We start from the raw sequence: 21,516 nt of genomic DNA on the forward strand, positions 1-21,516 counted from the left end.
AATTTTTGGGTCTGGCTTCCAAGGGATCATTCCTGGGTCAGCCTAGTCTGCTGGTCAACCAATAATTATTTAGATTTTGGACTCAAACACCTTAAAACACTAAGGTTTACACCCTTGCAGAATGATTTGTGTATGGAATAGGAAGTACATTAACATTTTAAGCTGTTTACAAGTCAGCCCCAGCTTTTTCTTTCCACTGGGCCTTCTCTTGGGTAAACTTTTCCAGGTGCAACTCTAGTTGATGCAGAGACCTGTCCATTAACAAAGCAAATTACCTTTCCTTCACACACTGAAGATAAATTGGATAACTTAAATACATACTCCCACCCAAAAATAGGGAAGATGGCCATGCACGACGGCTCTTGCCTGTAATTCCAGCACTTTGGGAGGCCCAGGCAGGCGGATCACTTGAGCCCAGGAGTTTCAGACCAACCTGGGCAACACAGTGAGACCCTGTGTCCAAAAAACAGGAAAAATTCAGCTGGGCGTGGTGGGGCCCACCTGTAGTTCCAGCTACTCAGGAGTGGAGGCAAGACGCTTGCTTAAGACCGAGTTCTAGTTATCCTGATCTGGGTGGGGATTCTTCTTTTTTTTTTTTTTTTTTATTTTTTATTTTTGAGACGGAGTTTCGCTCTCGTTACCCAGGCTGGAGTGCAATGGTGTGATCTCGTCTCACCGCAACCTCCGCCTCCTGGGTTCAGGCAGTTCTCCTGCTTCAGCCTCCTGAGTAGCTGGGATTAAAGGCACGCGCCACCATGACCAGCTAATTTTTTGTATTTTTAGTAGAGACGGGGTTTCACCATGTTGACCAGAATGGTCTCGATCTCTTGACCTCGTGATCCACCAGCCTCGGCCTCCCAAAGTGCTGGGATTACAGGCTTGAGCCACCGCGCCCGACTTTTTTTTTTTTTTTTTTTTGAGGCGGAGTCTCACACTGTCACTCAGGCTGTAGTACAGTGGCGCGATCTCGGCTCACTGCAATCTCTTCCTGCCTCAGCCTCCCGAGTAGCTGGAATTACAGGCGTGCGCCACCACGCCCAGCTCATTTTTTTGTATTTTTAGTAGAGACGGGGTTTCACCATGTCCGCCGATTGGTGTGGTATCCTGACATCGGGATCCGCCCGTCTCGGCCTCCCAAAGTGCTCGGATTACAGGCGTAGCCACCGCACCCGTCCCCTATCGGGGATTCTAATCGTCATGCCCACTACTGATCAGCGTGGGGTGTCAGTAGGCACAACCACGCGAGACTCCCAATTTGCCACAATTATTTCAAGACCGAAAGTTCGCATCCCCACTGCCAGCAATTCTCCTCGTGGTCGAAGAGGAGAAACCCTGGACGAGCACCCAGAGGCTGGGGCGAGGTCGAGAAAGGACGCGGGAAGGACTGGGTGGGGAGAAGACAGGGAGCGGTGGGAGGACGGAGCGGGGACGCAGGGAAGGAAAGAGGACGAACGCGAGCGAACACGGAGAAGTTACGGGAACGGAGCGGGGTGAGGACGTTCAACATCCAACGCGACAGCGACAAACAGGGCGCGGCCAGATTCCCGGTGGAGGCCGCGCCCACGACCGCGTCGCTCAGCAAACCAAGCCGGGCTGCGGGGCGCGCTTCCGGCCCAGGTGGCCCGGCTGAGCGGAAGTGACGCTAGGGGGCGGTGCCTGCGGCGCGGGCGGGTGAGAGGGCGTGGAGGCAGGTGAGTGAGCGCCGCCTCGTCCTCGCGCTTGCACCCCGCTGGGGCGTCTCACGGTCTCCCTTTCGCTCTGGAACGTGGGCCCCCTGCCTCAGCGACCCCGGCCCCCGGGTTTTCCAGCCCCGCAACCCTCGGCCCTTGGAGGACCCGCCCGTCCTGCCGCCCCGCCCCGCCCCTCCGCCTTCCGGAGTCAGGTGCAGGCCTGAAGGCTGCGGTGGGGGCCCGAAGCTGGGGGGGCCTCTACACGCTGCTCCTCCCGGTTTCCCCCCATTGCCGCAGCCTGGGCCTCGGTGGCGTTCAGATGAGTGTGTTTTTAGTCCCGGTAGGGAGCTCCCCGCCGTGGCGCCGCGTAGGTGAGCCTGCCGTGGTCACTTTTGCTCTCGGCGCCGCCCGAGTTGCCTGAGAGTGGTTTTTTTATGGTGGGAGAATGTGGGTGGGAAGCCTCTCGGGGATCAGAGAGGCGTGTCGTCTCTCGGAACAGCGTCTGCAAGCTCGCGAGTCCGGGACCCTGGGAAAGCGCCCCGAGCGCAGCCGAGGCATAGCCTGTTGTGTTCTGAGCGGACGGAACGCAAGTCTACAAGGGAGGAAGACGCGTTCCTGGCTCTCCCCTACCTTGCTTGGCCGAGAGCTGTCAAGGAGAGCGTCTGCCCTTGGTCAGACCGACAGGTTAACAGGATAGGCAGTTTCGTTTTCTCGTGGGTTCTCAACCTGGTGATTCCAGCTGAGGAGGCGGTGACCTCCTCGCTTCCATGTACTGGATGCTGGTGTCTTTCCAGCGTCAGCATCAGATCACACTACTTCATTGCAATTTCAGTCTGCATTCAATTACAGCAGTTAGAATAACTTTTTTTTTTTTTTTTTTTGAGACGGAGTTTCTTGTTACCCAGGCTGGAGTGCAATGGCGCGATCTCGGCTCACCGCAACCTCCGCCTCCTGGGTTCAGGCAATTCTCCTGCCTCAGCCTCCCGAGTAGCTAGGATTACAGGCACGCGCCACCATGCCCAGCTAATTTTTTGTATTTTTAGTAGACACGGGGTTTCACCACGTTGACCAGGATGGTCTCGATCTCTTGACCTCGTGATCCACCCGCCTCAGCCTCCCAAAGTGCTGGAATTACAGGCTTGAGCCACCGCGCCCAGCCTAGAATAACTTAATAGATACTCTCGGAGTGTCTGCTGGGATCCAGGGATGGTTCTAGGTGCTGAGGATGTGGTACACAACAAAAGAACTTCCTGTCCTCAAGGAGCGTCTGTTTTACTGGAGGGTATAAATAGTAAATTAGATAAGTAAAAAATGGACCATGCTAAAGAGGAAGTGCAGAGCAGGGGAGGAGGAAGCAGTGAGCAGGACCCTGGCTTCAAGTGGATATCTATTTGGGCATTTTAGCATTTAGAGTCCTTGCTGCACTGGTTGGGATGCTTTACAATTAGTTCAGTTATGTAAGTATTACACTGGTTTTTGCTCTGGAAAGTGCAAGGAACCAGAAATAAGCGAGGGTCAAGGGCTTGAACGAGATCATCAGGCCAGGTGAGATAGCTCACAGCTGTAATCCTAGCACTTTGGGAGGCTGACTCAGGCGGATCACCTGAGATCAGGAGTTCAAGACCAGCCTGGCCAACATGGTGAAAAACATGGTTTTTCTAAAACCCCATCTTTAGAAAAATACAAAAATTAGCTGGGTGTGGTTACAGGCACCTATAATCCCAGCTACTCGGGAGGCTGAGGCAGAATAATCGCTTTTTTTGGTTTCTTTGTTTTTGAGATGGAGTCTTGCTCTGTCGCCAGGCTGGGAGTGCAGTTGTGCAATCTCAGCTCACTGCAACCTCCACCTCCTGGGTTCAAACGATTCTTCCGCCTCAGGCTCCCGAGTAACTGGGACCACAGGCTCGTGCCACCATGCCCGTCTAATTTTTTTGAGATGGAGTTTCGCTCTTGTTATCCAGGCTGGAGTGCAATGGCGCGATCTCGGCTCACCGCAACCTCCGCCTCCTGGGTTCAGGCAATTATCCCGCCTCAGCCTCCTGAGTAACTGGGACTACAGGCACGCACCGCCGTGCCCAGCTAATTTTTGTATTTTTAGTAGAGACGGGGTTTCACCATGTTGACCAGGATGGTCTCGATCTCTTGACCTCTTGATCCACCGGCCTCAGCCTCCCAAAGTGCTGGGATTACAGGCATGAGCCACCACGCCCTGCTCATATATATATATATTTTTATTAAAGACAGGTTTCACTGTGTTGGCCAGGCTAGTGTGGGACTCCTACCCTCACATGATCTGCATGCTTCAGCCTCCCAAAGTGCTGGGATTTCAAGCATGAGTCACCATGTCCGCCCACACACACACACACACACACACCTTGAACATTTTAAAACCACTGTGCCACCACTCATTACTCCTGTGGACAAGAGTGCCTGGCCCTGTGATTTCAGCTGGAGTTCTGACCCTAATCTCTGGGAATTTGATCAGTTAGCTAGGCCTGGGTGAGGAGCACTCCCCAAAGTGGGGTGCTGTCGGCCCACTAGATCCACATTGTCTGAGCAGTTGGGAAAGCAGATATCCGCAAGGGAAATCAGGGTACTGTTCCTTGACAGAGAAAGATGTTAGATAGAGTGACCCTGACATATAATTCACGCAATCTGTTTCTACTCAACTTTAAAAGCTCTGCAAGCTGTAGATTTCAAAGCAAACAATGAGTGCATCAACAAATTACTCTTCCGGCAGGGCGGGGTGACTCACGCCTATAATCCCCGCACTTTGGGAGGCAGAGGCGGGTGGATCACGAGGTCATCCTGGTCAACGTGGTGAAACCCCGTCTCTACTAAAAATACAAAAAATTAGCTGGGCATGGTGGCGCGTGCCTGTAATCCCAGCTACTCAGGAGGCTGAGGCAGGAGAATTGCCTGAACCCAGGAGGCGGAGGTTGTGGTGAGCCGAGATAGCGCCATTGCACTCCAGCCTGGGTAACGAGCGAAACTCCGTCTCGTAAAAAAAAAAAAAAAAAAAAAAGAGCTGGAGACCATCCTAGTCAACATGGTGAAACCCCATCTCTACTAAAAAAAAATACAAAAATTAGTTGGGCATGGTGATGGGCACCTGTAATCCCAGCTGCTCATGAGGCTGGGGCAGGAGAATTGCTTGAACCCAGTAGGCAGAGGTTGCAGTGAAATTGGAGCCACTGCACTCCAGCCTGAGCAATAGAGCTAGAGAGTAAGATTCCATCTCAAAAAAAAAAAACCAACCAAAACAAAAAACAACACCCTGCAAACATGGTGAATTTTGTAACCACTTGTGCTTCGCAAAATTCTTTATGGAACTTAGGTTATCTCTGAATGTCAAAAAGAAAAAAAGCTGCCTCCTAACCAAATCACCATGAAGCAGATGCTGAGAGATCAGAGCGAATGTAAAAATAACCAGAGGTGGGACGTGGGCGAGAAGTCAGCTGGCTTGTAGGTGAAAACGACTGGCTATGTGTTGGTAACTGTTGGACCTGGGTAAAGGGTAAACAGGGCTGGTGTTCTCTACTTGTGTTAATGTGTCAGCACGCACATAGTAAAAGTTTTTTTTCTCATTGTATGTAGAAACGATGAGTCACTATGTTGTCCAGGCTGGTCTCAAACACTTGGGCTCAAGTAGTCCTCTCTCCTCAGCCTCTTGAAGTGCTGAGATTGTAGGCATGAGACACCACACCAGGGCCAAAGGTTTTAAAAAGTAATGATAAAAGAAGGAAACTGAGGCTACGGCTTACTTATTATCTTGTGGTGCTGAACAGAAGCGATCTAGTTAGAGTTTATCTTTTTCTTTCTCTGCCCATAGACAGATCACTTGAGGTCAGGAGTTGGAGACCAGCCTGGCCGACATGGTGAAACCAAAATACAAGAGTTAGCCGGGCATGGTGACAAGCGCCTGTAGTCCCAGCTACTGGGGAGGCTGACGTAGGAGCATTGCTTGAACCCAGGAGGCGGGGTTACAGTGAGCTGAGATCGTGACATTGCATTCCGTCCTGGGTGACAGAGCCAGACTCTGTCTCAAAAAAAAAAAAAAAAAAACCCACTGATTTGTGGGGGACTCGCAGGAAATCTGCCTTGGAGTTTAGGAGAAAGGCTTACCCCCTGTTAACTTCCTGGATAGACTACAAAACTTATTCTGTGTAATAGTTGCCCATCTAAAATGCAGGTAGCTGTTTGTCCACGACTTTTAGGAGGCACTGTGAGCCCTTCTCAAGTACTTTAAAAGTTTCTAATTTACGTAAAGGAAAGGAACTGTGTTTAGGCTTTTGAGTGCTGACTTCCTCTGCTCTGATACTTTTGCCTTTGTTAAGGAATCATGATTTTTTTTTTTTTTGAGGGGGGGGGCAGAGTCTCGCTGTGTTGCCCAGGCTAGAGTGCAATGGCATAGTCTCGGCTCACTGCAACTTCTGCCTCCCGGGTTCAAGTGATTCTCCTGCCTCAGCCTCCTGTGTAGCTGCGACTATAGGCACACGTCACAATGCCTGGCTAATTTTTGTATTTTTAGTAGAGGCGGGATTTCACCATGTTGGCCCGGATAGTCTCGTTTTCCTGACCTCATGATCCACCCGCCTCAGCCTTCCAAAGTGCTGGGATTGCAGGTGTGAGCCACCTCACCCAGCTGGAACAATGATCTTTAAAGTGGTTCTTGAAAAATGGTGATGTTCTTTGTCTTGAGATTATGCTTGGTAAAGAGAGAAACAGCTGCTTGCTGAAAACGACTGGACACAGTAGCCGTCCTTGTCTGAAATCTGCTTTGCTGAAACATTAGTGCTGCCTCATGGGTCACCGTGGGTGTCTCGGAACCTCATGTTGAATTGCTGTCAAATACCCGGAGTATTCTCCGTGGTGACACAGCCACATTGTGTAAAAACATTTCTTAAGTCATTTGTTTATCTAACAGCTGGCTTTGAGGAGAAGCGTTTGGGCACACTTGATACAAAGATTGGTTAATGATTATGGGTCATGACGTCTGTGGGAAAGTTCAGATCCTGAAGCAAAGAGAACGATTGTGAGTTACCTTACGCGTCTTTTAAATTCTCTTTCATCCGTTTAACTGATACTTATTGAGTGCTTGTCTCAGGGGACACAGCCGCCATTGCCCTGCCCTTACATAGCTTTCTTTCTGCCAGGTAAGAGGGGTATGCTGAGTGCTTTCAAAGAAAAATCCTGAGTTCTCTGGGGTGGAATGTGGTTAATCAGGGTCAGCACGGGTCACCCCAAGCTCACTTAAGGCTTGAGCTGCCACACCTGGGCCTTTTTTTTTTCTTTTTTTTTGAGTCAGACTCTGGTTGTGTCTCACCGGCTGGAGTGCAATGGCGTGATCTCAGCTCACCGCAACTTCTGCCTCCCAGGTTCAGGCAGTTCTCCTGCCTCAGCCTCCAGAGTCGCTGGGACTATAGGCACCTGTCACCACACCTAGCTAATGTTTGTATTTTTAGTAGAGATGAGGTTTCACCATGTTGGCCAAGATGATCTCGATCTCTTGACCTCGTGACCCACGCACCTCGGCCTCCCAAAGTGCTGGGATTACAGGCATGAGCCACCGCGCGTGGCCCAGTGAACTGCTCTTAGAGAAAGAACCCTTGGAGAAAAGGTAAAGACGTGTGACTTCCTTTCTGCCTGTACCCTGGCATTCCCGCCCCGCCTTCACCCGCTGACATGTTAATCAGCTGCACAGACTCCTGCTGGATTTTACTGTTCTTCCTCCTAATCAGAGTTTCCACTCTGACTAGGTAGCCTGTGGACTCCCTGGAGGGCAGACAGGTGTGGCAGCCTCAGTGGCCTAGAGCAGACCAGTTGCTGAGTGGCTGGTTTACTGATGGTTCTTTTTTCTGAAACAGTCTTGCCCTGTTGCCCAGGCTGGAGTGCAGTGGCACAATCTTGGCTCACTGCATCCTCTGCCTCCCAGGCTGAAGTGATTCTCTTGCTTCAGCCTTCCCAGTAGCTGAGATTACAGGCATGTGCCACCATGCCCGCCTAATTTTGTATTTTTAGTAGAGATGGAGTTTCACTATGTTGGCCAGTCTGGTCTTGAACTCCTGTCCTCCCAAAGTGCTGGGCATGAGCCACCGCTGGTTTACTGATAGTTCTGCAGGCCAGGGTAATAATCTGTTTAAATAACCATATATGGGGATAACATTTTTTAAAATTTATTTTATTTTTATTTTTTATTTTTTTTGAGATGGAGTTTTGCTCTTATTACCCAGGCTGGAGTGCAGTGCTGCGATCTTGGCTCACTGCAACCTCCACCTCCTGGGTTCAAGCAGTTCTGCCTCAGCCTCCCCAGTAGCTGGGACTACAAGCTCACGCCACCATGCCCAGCTAATTTTTCATATTTTTAGTAGAGATGGGTTTTCACCCTGTTGACCAGAATGGTCTGGATCTCTTGACCTTGTGATCCACCCGCCTCAGCCTCCCAAAGTGCTGGGATTATAGGCGTGAGCCACCACGCCCAGCCCTGTTTATTTTTATTTATTTATTTATTTTGAGATGGAGTTTCACTGTTGTTACCCAGGCTGGAGTGCAATGGCGCGATCTCGGCTCACTGCACCCTCTGCCTTCTGGGTTCAAGCAATTTTCCTGCCTCAGCCTCCCGAGTAGCTGGTACTACAGGCGCGCACCACCATGCCCAGCTAATTTTTGTATTTTTAGTAGAGACGGGGTTTCACCTCATTGACCAGGATGGTCTCGATCTCTTGACCTTGTGATCCACCCGCCTCAGCCTCCCAAAGTGCTGGTATTATAGGTGTGAGCCACCACACCCAGCCTATTATTTTTATTTATTTATTTTTTATGACTAGTCAAGTGCATATTTTTATTTTTATTTTTTGAGGTGGAGTTTCACTCTTGTTGCCCGGGCTGAGGTGCAGTGACACCATCTTGGCTCACCACAGCCTCCACCTCCCAGGTTCAAGCAATTCTTCCTTGGCCTCCAGAGTAGATGAGATCACAGGCACACACCACCAGGCCTGGCTAATGTTTGTATTTTTAGGAGAGTTGGGGTTTCACCATGTTGGCCAGGCTGGTCTCTAACTCCTGACCTCATGATCCACCCACCTCAGCCTCCCAGAGTGCTGGGATTACAGATGTGTCACCACGCCCAGCTAACATGCTTATTTTTGTTTATTTTGAGATGGAGTCTCCCTCTGTTGCCAGGCTGGAGTGCAGTGGTGCAAACTCAGCTCACTGCAACCTCAGACTCCTTGGTTCAAGCAATTCTTCTGCCTCAGCGTCCCGAGGAGCTGGGAATTACAGGTGCATGCAACCACACCCAGCTAATGTTTTGATTTTTAGTAGAGACAGGGTTTCACCATCTTGGCCACCCTAGTTTTGAACTCCTGACCTCGTGCTCCACGTGCCACGGCCTCCCAAAGTGCTGGGATTACAGATGTGAGCCACCAAGCCTGCCTTTTTTTTTTGAAAACGGAGTTTCACGTGGCCTCGTGGGCTGGAGTGCAGTCGGGCAATCTCAGCTCACTCCAGTCCCCGCCTCCCTACACTCTCCACTTCCCAGGTTCAGGAGATTCTCCTGCCTCAGCCTCCCAGGTAGCTGGGATTACAGGCGCCTGCTACCACGCCCAGCTCATTTTGTTGTATTTTTAGTATAGATAAGGTTTTACCATGTTGGCCAGGCTTGTCTCAAACTCCTGGCCTCCTAAAGTGCTGGGATTACAGGCGCCTGCTACCACGCCCAGCTCATTTTTTGTATTTTTAGTATAGATAAGGTTTTACCATGCTGGCCAGGCTTGTCTCAAACTCCTGGCCTCCTAAAGTGCTGGGATTACAGGTGTGAGCCAAGACGCCCAGCCTACTTGTTTATCTTTCTTCAAGTTATTCTTGGTGTCCGGTCTTTTTTTTTTTTTTTTTTTTTTCATTATTACCCTTTTTTCTCTCTTTTTTTTTTTTTGTACAAACTGTTAAGAAATGGCATTAATTTTTTTATTTTTTTTAAACGGAGTCTGCTCTGTTGCCCGGGCTGGTGCAGTGGTCTGATCTCAGCTTACTGCAACCTCTGCCTCCTGGATTCAAGCAATCCTCTTGCCTCAGCCTCCCGAGTATCTGGAACTGCAGGCATGCACCACCATGCCCAACTAATTTTTGTATTTTTAGTAGAGACATCTTGAATTCCTGACCTGTGATCTACCTACCTTGGCCTCCCAAAGTGCTGGGATTACAGGCCTGAGTCACCATGCCCGGCCACTTGCTGGTTTTTTTGTTGTTGTTGTTTTTAATTGTTTTTGTTTTGTTTTGAGACAGAGTCTCACTCTGTATCACCCAGGCTGGGAGGGCAGTGGCATGATCACTGCTCATTGCAACCTCAGCCTCCTGGGCTTAAGTGATTCTCCCACCTCAGCCTCCTGGGTAGCTGAGACCACAGGTGTGTGCCACCGCACCTGACTAATTTTTTTTTTTTTTTTTTTTAAGAAAACAGGGTCTTACCATGTTGCCCTGGCTAGTGTTGAACTGAGCTCAAGCAATCCATGCTCCTTGGCCTCCCAAAATACCAGGATTACGGGCATGAGACACTGCTCCCAGACTTATTAATAATTTTTTTTTTTTTTTTTTTTGAGACGGAGTTTTGCTTTTGTCACCGAGGCAGGAGTACAGTGGCGTGATCTCGGCTCACCACAACCTCTGCCTCCCGTAGTCAAGCAATTCTCCTGTCTCGGCCTTCCAAATAGCTAGGATTACAGATGTGTGCCACCATGCTGAGCTAATTTTGTATTTTTATTTTAATTTATTTATTTTTTAATGAGACGGGGTTTCACCTTGTTGGCCAGGCTGGTCAGGCTGGTCATGAACTCCTGACCTCAGGTGATCCGCCCGCCTTGGCCTCCCAAGTGCTGGGATTATAGGCGTGAGCCACCGCACCCGGCCTTAATTTTGTATTTTTAGTAGAGACCAGGTTTCTCCATGTTGGTCAGGCTTGTCTCGAAGTGATGACCTCAGGTGATCTTCTAACGTCAGCCTTCCAAAGAGCTAGGATTACACGCATGAGCCTTTGCACCTGGCTTATGAATGATTTTTAAACCAGTTTCTCACAAATTATTTTGATCTTAGATCAGTCTGTGTTTTTCACTAATGCCTTACTGGCTGGCTCACAGTTGTAGAAACCCGTGTTTGTCAATTAAAATGATGATCCTCTTTTGGGTGAGGTGGCTTACACCTGTAATCCCAGCACTTTGGGAAGCCGAGGCAGGTAGATCACAAGGTCAGGAGTTCAAGACCAGCCTGGCCAAGATGGTGAAACCCTGTTTCTACTAAAAATAGAAAAAATCGCCAGATGTGGTGGCACATGCCTGTAATCCCAGATACTTGGGAGGCTGAGGGAGGAGAATTTATTGAACCCAGGAAACGGAAGTTGTAGTGAGCTGAGATTGCACCATTGCACTCCAGCCTGGGCAACAAGACTGAAACTCTGTCTCAAAAAAAGAAGTCTGGGCATGGTAGCTCATGCCTGTAATCCCAGCACTTTGGGGAGCTGAGGTGGGCAGATCATGAGGTCAGGAGTTCGAGACCAGCCAGCCAATATGGTGAAACCCCATCTCTACTACAAATACAAAAGTTAGCTGGGCTTGGTAGTACGTGCCTGTAATCCTAGCTACTCGTGAGTATGAGGCAGGAGAATTGCTTGAACCTGGGAGGTGGAGGTTGCCGTGAGCCAAGGTTGCGCCGCTGCACTCCAGCCTGGGCGACAGAGCAAGACTCTGTCTCGGGAAAAAAAAAAATGATTCTCCCTAAAATGATCCCCAAAAATGTTTAGTACCGTTTTCTACCCTGATCTTGGTTAACTCAAGTGGTAGGAGAGTCCTCATGAAGGCACCGTGGGGCCTGTCTGGGAACCCTCCCAGAGTGGAGCCCATGCTGGGTTCGGGTGGGTGCTCATTTGGTTAAGTCAGTTACCTGCTTTGTTTTGATTCTAGTAATGGGGCTTTGCCTTCCGAAGCCTTTGATTTTGCCTTCCCTCAGGTATGTGATACATCCTATTTCATTCTGCTCTGCAGGTCAGGACAGTGGCCATATTATAGGTGCTCACAAGAGACGGATTACCCAGATTTCCAACAGTTTTACTAATGTGCATTTAGAGAGTTTTTTCCCTTTCTAAGTCATGTTACAGAGGTGGTCCGTGCATGGGGGAACTGTTTGTCCTTTCAGCTAGGCTTTCCAATTCAAAAGGCAGAAATTAGGAAAATGACAGTACTTTCTCTGTCCCTGCTACAGAATGTCCAGTTTGGTCTGATTTAACATGACCAGTCACACAGTAGAAATAAGAGTAGTGTGAATTTTATTTTTCCTTGACCATTCTAGTCACATTCTAGTCACGTTTTCTTCACAGAGTGTATACTTTATATGCTCTATGCTTGTCCACACAGAGAACACTTCTGGAAGGATGCATAAGAAACTAGTAACATGGGTCTGAGCGCAGTGGCTCATGCCTGTAATCCCAGCGCTTTGGGAGGCTGAGGCAGGAGAATTGCCTGAGGTCAGGCATTCAAGACCAGTCTGGCCAACATGGTGAAACCTCATCTCTGCTAAAAACACAAAAAAATTATCTGGGTATGGTGGCATGCGCCTGTAAGCCCAGCTACTCAGGAGGCCAAGGCAGGGGAGTTGCTTGAACCAGGGAGGGGGAGGTTGCAGTGAGCCGTGATCGTGCCACTACACTCCAGCCTGGGCGACAGAGCGAAACTTCGTCTCAAATGAATGAATGAATGAATGAATGAATGAATGAAACTAGTAACATGCTTCTCCCCCTTGAGCCTGGGAGCCACAGGGTGAAAGGAGATTTACCCTTTTATACTTTCTGAGTTTTGCGAGGTTTTCTGAAACAGGGTCTTGCTGTGTTGCCCAGGCTGGAATGCAGTGACATGGTCATGGCTCACTGCAGCCTTGACCTCCCCAGCTCAAGCAATCCTCCTGCCTCGGCCTCCCGAGTAGTTGGGACTTCAGGTGCCCACCACCACACCTGGCTGATTTTTTAAATTTTTTAGGTAGAAATGAGGCCTCCCCATGTTGCCCAGTCTGGTCTCAAACTACTGGGCTCAAGTGACCTGCCTGCCTCAGACTCCCAAAGTGCTGGGATTACAGGTGTGAGTCACTGCACCCAGTTCTTTTAAATGTTGTGTATTTTTATTACTGACTTTAAAAAAATTAACCCAAACTACATTAATAGTAATCGTTTTGGACTGTCCTTTGGTCATAGTTTAGGTATTAGAAAAATGATTAAGTTCAGGTGTAACCTTAAGACAAAAGGCAAAAATAAAAAAAAATGATTAAAAAAAGGAGCGATTTTATCTACTTATTTTTATTTTTACTTTTATTTATCTATTTTTTGAGACAGAGTTTCGCTCTGTCACTCAGGCTGGATTGCAGTGGCGCAATCTCAGCTCACTGCAACCTCTGCCTCCACCACACCCAACTAAGTTTTGTATTTTTTTTTTTTGAGACGGAGTTTCGCTCTTGTTACCCAGGCTGGAGTGCAATGGCGCAATCTGGGCATACACCGCAACCTCCGCCTCCTGGGTTCAGGCAATTCTGCCTCAGCCTCCTGAGTAGCTGGGATTACAGGCATGCGCCACCATGCCCAGCTAATTTTTTTGTATTTTTAGTAGAGACGGGGTTTTGCCATGTTGACCAGAATGGTCTCGATCTCTTGACCTCGTGTTCCACCTGCCTCGGCCTCCCAAAGTGCTGGGATTACAGGCTTGAGCCACCGTGCCTGGCCAGTTTTGTATTTTTAGTAGAGACAAGGTTTCACCATGTTGGTCAGGCTGGTCTCAAACTCCTGACCTCATGATCTGCTTGTCTCGACCTCCCAAAGTGCTGGGATTACATGCATGAACCACAGTGCCCGGCCTTATTTATTTGATTGTTTGTTTGTTTATTGAGATGTCTGTCACCCAGGCTAGAGTGCAGTGGCGCCTTGTTGCCGCCTGCCCCCGCAGGTTCAAGTGATTTTCCTGCCACAGCCTCCACGAGCCACCACGCCCAGCTAATTTTTGTATTTTTAGTACAGCTGGGGTTTCACCATGTTGGTCAGGATGGTGTCGAGCTCCTGACCTCGTGATCTGCCTGCCTCATCCTCCCAAAGTGTTGGGATTACAGGCGTGAGCCACCGTGCCTGGCCATGAAATTTAATTTACCAGCTTAAGGTCTGCATTTGTATTGACTTTACTAAGCTTGCTGTGAACTCCAAGGAACAGAAAACCCCAAATGCAGGCCCGGGTGGCATCATCAGAGGAAAAGGCCCTTTCCCCTTTGCCTTGCTTGCTTCCAGACTGGCTGTGCGGGGATGGAGTCTCCACTTGAGGGTCAGGGGTTATATGGCCATCATCTGGTAGTTACGGTGGGATGAACGTAACAAGGGCAGACTTCTCAGTGCCAGCAGCCGCTCCTGACTGCGACCTCATGTCCAGAGCAGCTAACTTGGTCCTTCTGAGGTGTGGAATCAGGATTCCAAAAGCACCTAAGTTATTTTCATGTGGAGCCGCGGCTGAGAGTCATGTCTTTGGAAGGATCTACGTCCTCACCTGACATTTACAGGCTGACTGAGCTTCGCTTTACAAGTGGCTTTACGATCCCTAGATCTGCCTGGGCTTACGAAGACGGAGAGATTCGATGTCCACAGCTCGCAACCAGATGTGCCAGCAGGAGTCAGCATTGAGTGAGCACTTCCTCTAGGCACTCCCATGACCAGGTAGGCCGGGAGTCTTCAGATTCCTGCTGCTGGTGGTTGATGCCCCCACCCCCACTGAGTGGTGCTTTCCTGCACGTTTTCTTTTTTTTTTTTTCTTTCTGAGACAGAGTTTCACTCTTACTGCCCAGGCTGGAGTGCAGTGGCACGATCTCAGCTCACTGCATCCTCTGCCTTCCTGGTTCAAGCAGTTCTCCTGCCTCAGTCTCCCTAGTAGCTGGGATTACAGGTGGATGCCACACACCCAGCTAATTTTTTTTATTTTTTGTAGAGACGGGGTTTCACCATGTTGGTCAGGCTGGTTTCAAACTCCTGACCTCAGGTGATCCACTTGCCTCTGCCTCCCAAAGTGCTGCGATTGCAGGTGTGAGCCACCGCACCCGGCCATCCTGCATTTTTCCTTAGATGCTCTGGCTCCTGACCAATGAGGACAGCTGAGGCTCAGAGCTCGAATTTCTTGGCTGCAATTTTAAAGCTCTTAAGTTTAAAGCCTTAAAGATAGAAATCCAGAATTTTAGCATTCTGGTTCTCATTCCATTTTCTTTCCTTTGCCAAAAGAATCTATGTTTTAAACAGTTCACACGTCCCTTCACTGGGACATGGTGGCTAGATTTGCTGAACAGACAGCAGTCTGTTCTTCACGCCCTGGCCCCAGCCCCTCGGGCCCTGGAAATGAGACACTCGCACGTTCTGTTGCTGGCTTTTTCCATCGTTACCTTTTCTAGACAACCCCTTCCCTGCCTCCCCACCCCCATGCCAGCTGCTTGGGTTTAATGAGGTCCTTGCTCGTGACTCATTGTTTGATTTTCCGTGCTCTAACTCATTACCTTTGATAAGCACACCTTTTCTGACTTCTAACAGGGTAAAACTTAAGCCTCAGCACTTAGGAGAATGCACACACTTTTTTAGATTGTGGTAAAGTGTACATGACATAAAATTTGCCGTTGGTGACATTCGGTACATTCATAACATTTTGTAGCTAACCATCACCCCTATTTTCATCATCCCACAACACCTGGCAACCACGAATCTGCTTTCTGCCTTTATGGATTTGCCTATTCTGGGCATTTCAGAGAACTGGAATCACACCACAGGTGACCTTTGTGTCCTAGGTATTTAATTTAGTATATATATTTTTTTTTTTTGAGACTGAGTTTCGTTGTTGTTACCCAGGCTGGAGTGCAATGGCACGATCTCGGCTCACCGCAACCTTCGCCTCCTGGGTTCCGGCAATTCTCCTGCCTCAGCCTCCTGAGTAGCTGGGATTACAGGCACGCACCACCATGCCCAGCTAATTTTTTGTATTTTTAGTAGAGACGGGGTTTCACCATGTTGACCAGGGTGGTCTCAGTCTCTTGACCTCGTGATCCACCCGCCTCGGCCTCCCAAAGTGCTGGGATGACAGGCATGAGCCTCCGCGCCCAGCCAATTTAGCATAATTTTATAATGTGTCAGAATTTTATTTGAGCTTCTGTGGTGGGTTTTTTATTTATTTGTTTTTTGAGACAGGGTCTCGCTGTGTCACCCAGGCAGGCGCACAGTGGTGTGATCTCATCTCACGTAGCCTCTGCTCCCCCGGGCTCAAGTGATCTTTTTGTTTTTTTAACAGAGTCTTACTTTGTCACCCAGGCTGGTGTGTAGTGGCACGATCTCAGCTCACTGCAGCCTCCACCTCCTGAGTTCAAGTGATTCTCCTGCCTCAGCCTCCAAAGTAGCTGTGATTACAAAGTGCCACCACGCCTGGCTGATGTTTGTATTTTTTGTAGAGGTGGGGTTTCACCGTGTTGTCTAGGCTGGTCTCGAATTCCTGGCCTCAGGTGATCCGCCCACTTGTGCCTCCCAAAGTCAGGTGATCTTTCCCCGGGGTAGCTGGGACCACATGTGAATGCCACCATACCTAGTTCATTGTTTTTTGTATTTTTAGTAGAGACAGAGTCTCGCCATGTTGTCCAGGCTGGTCTTGAACTCCTGAGCTCAAGTAATCTGCTGCTTGGCCTCTCAAAGTGCTGCAATTACAGGCATGAGTCACCACGCCTAGCCGGGTTTTTTTTTTTTTTTAAGAGATGGGGTCTGTTGCCCAGGCTAGAGTGCAGTGGCGTGATCAGAGCTCACTGCTGCCTTGAACAAGTGTCAAGGGATCCTCTGCCCTGGCTTCCCAAACTGCTGGCATTACAGGCATGAGCCACCCTGCTGGCCAAGTTTCTGGTTTTTTGTTTTTTCATTTTATTTATTTATTTATTAAGACGGGGTTTCACCATGTTGGCCAGGCTGGTCTTGAACTCCTGACCTCGGGTGATCCGCCTGCCTTGGCCTCCAAAGTGCTTGGATTACAGGCATGACCCACCACACCCTGCCTTGTTTTGTTTTGTTTTTTTAATAGAGACAGGGTTTCACCATGGCCAGGATGGTCTTGATCTCCTGATCTCATGAACCACCCATCTTGGCCTCCCAGAGTGCCGGAATTACAGGCGTGAGCTACCGTGCCCAGCCTGGTTTTTTTTTTGTTTTGTTTTTTGTTTTTTTTGGGACTGAGTTTGGCTCTTGTTGCCAAGGCTGGAGTGCAATGGAGCAATCTCATCTTACCGCAACCTCCGCCTCCTGGGTTCAAGTGATTCTCCTGCCTCCCAAGTGGCTTGGATTACAGGCACGTGCCACCATGCCCACCTGATTTTGTATTTTTAGTAGAGATAGGGCTTCTCCACGTTGGTCAGGCTGGTCTTAAGCTCCCAACCCCGGGTGATCCACCAGCCTTGGCCTCCAAAAATGTTGGGATTACAGGCATGAGCCACCATGCTCGGCCCCTGTCTCTATGTTTAATTCCAGGACTGGAATTGCCAGAGAATACGGTAATTCTTTATTTAGCTTTTTTAGGATCTGCCAGACGGTGCTTCACAGCAGCTGCATCATTTTTCAGTCCCACCCGTGGTGTACAAGGGTTCCGATTTCTCTACATCCTTACCCAGACTTGTCCTTTTTCATTTTTCAAATTAAAGCCATTCTACTGGGTATACACAGGTTTTTTAATGAATTGTTTTTATTAGACAAATAGGGAAAGACAGAGTCGGGAGTAAAAAGTTTAAACAGAAGCCAGCAGTCCCTTATCTCTCTGCCTTCCTGACAAGTTTAAACATAAGCCAGCAGTCCCTTATCTCTCTGCCTTCCTGACCCTTCCCCAGAGGGCGCGGCTTCTCAGCACTCCCTCACTGACCTCTGTACCCCCTCTTTCACCCCTCCCTTTGTCATGAACTGTTGACTTCCTTTTTGGGTAGATGAAGATTATACCTCAAATCTGTTTGATCATGTCCAGTTTCTCAGTATGTTGTGTTAGGGCGTCAGTTTGGCTGTTTAAAAGGAGCCAAAATAACAAAAAGCTTTCCTAAGAGAAAATGGAAGTTTGTTTTTTTCTCATTTAATACAGTGCAAGCAGCTTAGGCTGGGTGGTGGTGCTTAGCAGATATCAGGGCCTTGTGCCTTTCCCATCTTCAAAAGTATTTTCCATTTTGTCTCTAAGACGGTGACTGCCAGTTTCACCACCACGACCCCCAATCCAGCCAGCAGGAGGGGACCAGGGCAAGGAGAGGGCATGTTTTTCCCCTTCAGAGTCGGGGTTCAGAAGTCAGCCCAGCCCTGAGCTCACTCCACACAGCTGTCCTCTGTTCTCCCCATGGACTTCCCTTCAAACAGACTTTATTTTATTTTTTTCTAATTAGTCTGTTTATCATGAACATATTTTATTAATAATAATTAGCTAGGGTTTGAATGTTACTCTGTATCAAATGATCTTATAAATGCTTCATATGCATTTACTTAATCCTTAATACAGGCTTCTAAGGTAGATATTATTTCTTTTACAGATAAGGAAACTGAGGCACGGTTCAGTCAAAGCGCATGTCCGGGTCACACAGGTAGAGAGGTGCAAGGCTGCCTGCCCAGAGCCCGTCTTGACTCAGGGTGCTCTGAATTCTGGGTCTGTGGCCCTTCAGGGAGCCCATGTGTGTACACCTGGGCCACCTTTTCCGTCTGTGCAGTGCTTGAGGCTGGTGGAAGGTCCGTCAGACCACTCACATGCTGAGTAGGCGGGGTTAGTTTAATGTGCAGGGTGTGGGTTTCCTCATCCCAGCTCAGGCCCAGCTCTGCCCTGGAGCTCATTCAGCAGTAGGCAGGAAGCACCCGCGTGTTCAGGGTGGAAATAGTTTCCTGCCTGCTGGCTCTACACAGCTAATTCGCCTTCCCACATTCATTAGAGACCTTCTTAAGTACAGTCTGTTAAGACTGACACCCTAAACATTTATTTAGCTTTTATTTCCTGGGCTGATGGCCCATAGCTACAGCTCAGCCAGCTCCCCAGGAAGCTGACACCAGCAGACCCCTCTGCGCCGCAGCTCTGTGCTGTGGGACTGCTGACCTCGCTGACCTCTTGTTTTGTTGACTCAGTGACCAGGAGGTAAACTTTGGGATGTGCACGTGATGTTGGACAACAAGGACTTAGAAGCCGAAATCTACCCCTTGAAAAATGAAGAAAGAAAATCGCAGGAAAATCTGGGAAACCCATCGAAAAATGAAGATAACTTGAAAAGCACGCCTCCACAAGCCCAGCTCTCCCGATGCCGTTCCGTGGCGTTTTTTATTTCGTTGTTTCTCTGCCTTTTTGTGGTGTTTGTCGTCTCATTCGTCATCCCGTGTCCAGACCGGCCAGCGTCACAGCGAATGTGGAGGATGGACTACAATGCCGCTGGTGAGCCTAGGTTTCCCCTCCCAGTGGCGTCCAAAGCGGCTCTTCCCAGGGGGTGGGGGCAGAATTTTGTGTCCGTGAGTCTAGAAGTGGCCTCTAACGGTGAATCATGTCCGAGGGGTTGCCACTTCTGTGTCCAAGGTTTTCCTGGAGTTTCAGGGAGTGATAGAGCATCGTTTTTTGTTGGTTTTTTTTTTTTTTTTCTTGAGACAGAATTTCACTCTTGTTGCCCAGGCTGGAGAGCAGTGGTGCGATCTCAGCTCACCACAGCCTCCACCTGCCTCAGCCTTCCGAGTAGCTGGGATTACAGGCATGCACCACCACGCCCAGCTAATTTTGTGTTTTAGTAGAGACAGGGTTTTCCTGTTGGTCCGGCTGGTCGTGACCTCCTGACCTCAGGTGATCCGCCTTCCTCAGCCTCCCAGAGTGCTGGGATTACAGGCGTGAGCCACTGCAGCACCCGGCCGAGCAGCCCTTGAATGAACATGGAAGCACTCCCAGGGAGGCACTGTGGCTGCCTTCTGGTTCTCCCCTGTTTAGCAAGGATGAGGTGGGTAAATAAACAAAAGTAGCCCATTTGGCTCCTTTTCTTTTCTTTTTTTTTTTTTGGCCAGAGTTTTGCTCTTGTTACCCAGGCTGGAGCAAAATGGCACGATCTCAGCTCACTGCATCCTCCACCTCCCAGGTTCAGGTGATTCTCCTGCCTCATCCTCCTGAATAGCTGGGATTGCAGGTGCACCCCACCACGCCTGGTTACTTTTTTGTATTTTTCTTTATTTTTTGAGACAGGAGTCTCATTCTGTGGCCCAGGCTGGAGTGCAGTGGCATGATCTTGGCTCACTGCAACCTCTATGTCCCAGGTCCAAGTGCCTCAGCCTCCCTAGTAGCTGGGATTACAGGTGCGTGCCACCATGCCTGGCTAATTTTTTGTATTTTTTTTGTAGAGACGTGGTTTCACCATGTTAGCCAGGATGGTCTCCATCTCTTGACCTTGTGATCTACCTGCCTCGGCCTCCCAAAGTGCTGGGATTACAGGCTTGAGCCACCCTACCTAGCTATTTCTAGTTAAAGAATTTAATGAAACAGAGCTGCCGACTGAAAGATACAGAGAAGCCTGTCATGAAATGTGAAGAACATGCACCAGCTCGTGCGGTCCAGTCTTGCTAGGGTGCCCCAGCTCACGTTCTGGTTAGCGAAAGGAGAGCACACTTTGACTGCTGTCTCATGAATGTGGCCGCCTGGAGTCTTGGCCTTAATGAAGAGCAGTGGAGTCAGCCTTAGTCAGGACACTGTGCGCCTGGGAGAACAGCAGCTGCAGTCAGCATGTCAGTGGGCGTGAGCACTGAGAGCCTCAGAGTGTTTCCTGGCAAAGACTTGGGGGCTTCTCCGGCAACGTCAGTGGCATTTCTGGTTGGAACCTCACTTAGGTGCAGTTTGTGTTCAAGATTTCGTGCTTAATTTGGGAAGACGATACGTTTCTCTGTTTGCTTGGGTTATTTTGAGACAAGAGTCTCGCTCTGTTGCCTGGACTGGAGTGCAGTGCCATGATCTTGGCTCAGTGAAACCTCTGCCTCCTGGGTTCAAGGGATTCTCTTGCCTCAGCCACCTGAGTACCTGGGATTACAGGTACCTGCCCACTATGCCCCGCCAATTTTTTTGTATTTTTAGTAGAGACGAGGTTTCACCATCTTGGTTAGGCTGGTCTCAAGCTCCTGACCTTTTGATCTGCCTCCCTTGGCCTCCCAAAATGCTGGGATTATAGGCGTGAGCCACTGCACCCAACCTTTTTTTTTTTTTTAACTAACCCTCCCTAGTAGCTGATTAGCTAATTTTTCGCATTTTTAGTAGAGACGGGTTTCACTATGCTGGTAAGACTGGTCTTGCTGGTCAAACTCCTGACCTCAGGCGGGTCTACCCACCTCAGCCTCCCAAAGTGCTGGGATTACAGGCATGAGCCACCGAGCCTAGCTGTTTTTTTTTTTTTGAGACGAAGTTTTGCCCTTGTCCCTCAGGCTGGAGTGCAATGGTTCCATCTTGTCTCACTGTACCCTCCGCCTCTCGGGTTCAAGCAATTCTCCTATCTCAGCCTCCCAAGTAGCTAGGGTTACAGGCACGTGCCACCATGCCTGGCTAATTTTTGTAGTTTTGGTAGAGGAGGTAGTTTCACCATGTTGGCCAGGCTGGTCTCAAACTCATGACCTCAAGTGATCCACCTACCTCGGCCTCCTAAAGTGCTAGGACTGCAGGTGTGAGCCACCGCACCCAGCCTTTTCACTCTTGTTAGTATTCTTTTATGCACAAAAGTGTTCTGCGTCTTTTTTTGGTTTTGTTTTTTGTTTTTTGAGATGGAGTCTTGCTCTGTCACCCAGGCTGGAGTGCAGTGGCGTGATCTC

At 49.2% G+C, this 21,516-nt stretch overlaps 1 protein-coding gene across 28 annotated transcripts in view; it reads left to right on the top strand.

Annotated features, from left to right (window-relative positions):
* The first annotated feature begins 1,644 nt into the window (after positions 1 to 1,644).
* The window catches only part of FAM234A (family with sequence similarity 234 member A), a 30,734-nt gene continuing 10,862 nt past the window's right edge, over positions 1,645 to 21,516 (top strand). For 9 of the 28 annotated variants that reach the window (XR_624236.5, XR_624237.5, XR_004731601.3 and 6 more), the window contains exons 1-3: positions 1,645 to 1,691; positions 14,283 to 14,394; positions 18,826 to 19,126. Coding sequence is in view for 14 of the 28 variants with exons in the window: in XM_009008819.5 (XP_009007067.4) it covers positions 18,859 to 19,126 (268 nt within the window). In the remaining 14 variants the exon portion in view is untranslated. The other 19 variants (XR_013524470.1, XR_013524476.1, XM_009008818.4 and 16 more) reach the window with 7 other exon arrangements.

This window comes from Callithrix jacchus, chromosome 12, assembly GCF_049354715.1.
Source record: "Callithrix jacchus isolate 240 chromosome 12, calJac240_pri, whole genome shotgun sequence".
Classification (NCBI taxonomy): domain Eukaryota; kingdom Metazoa; phylum Chordata; class Mammalia; order Primates; family Cebidae; genus Callithrix; species Callithrix jacchus.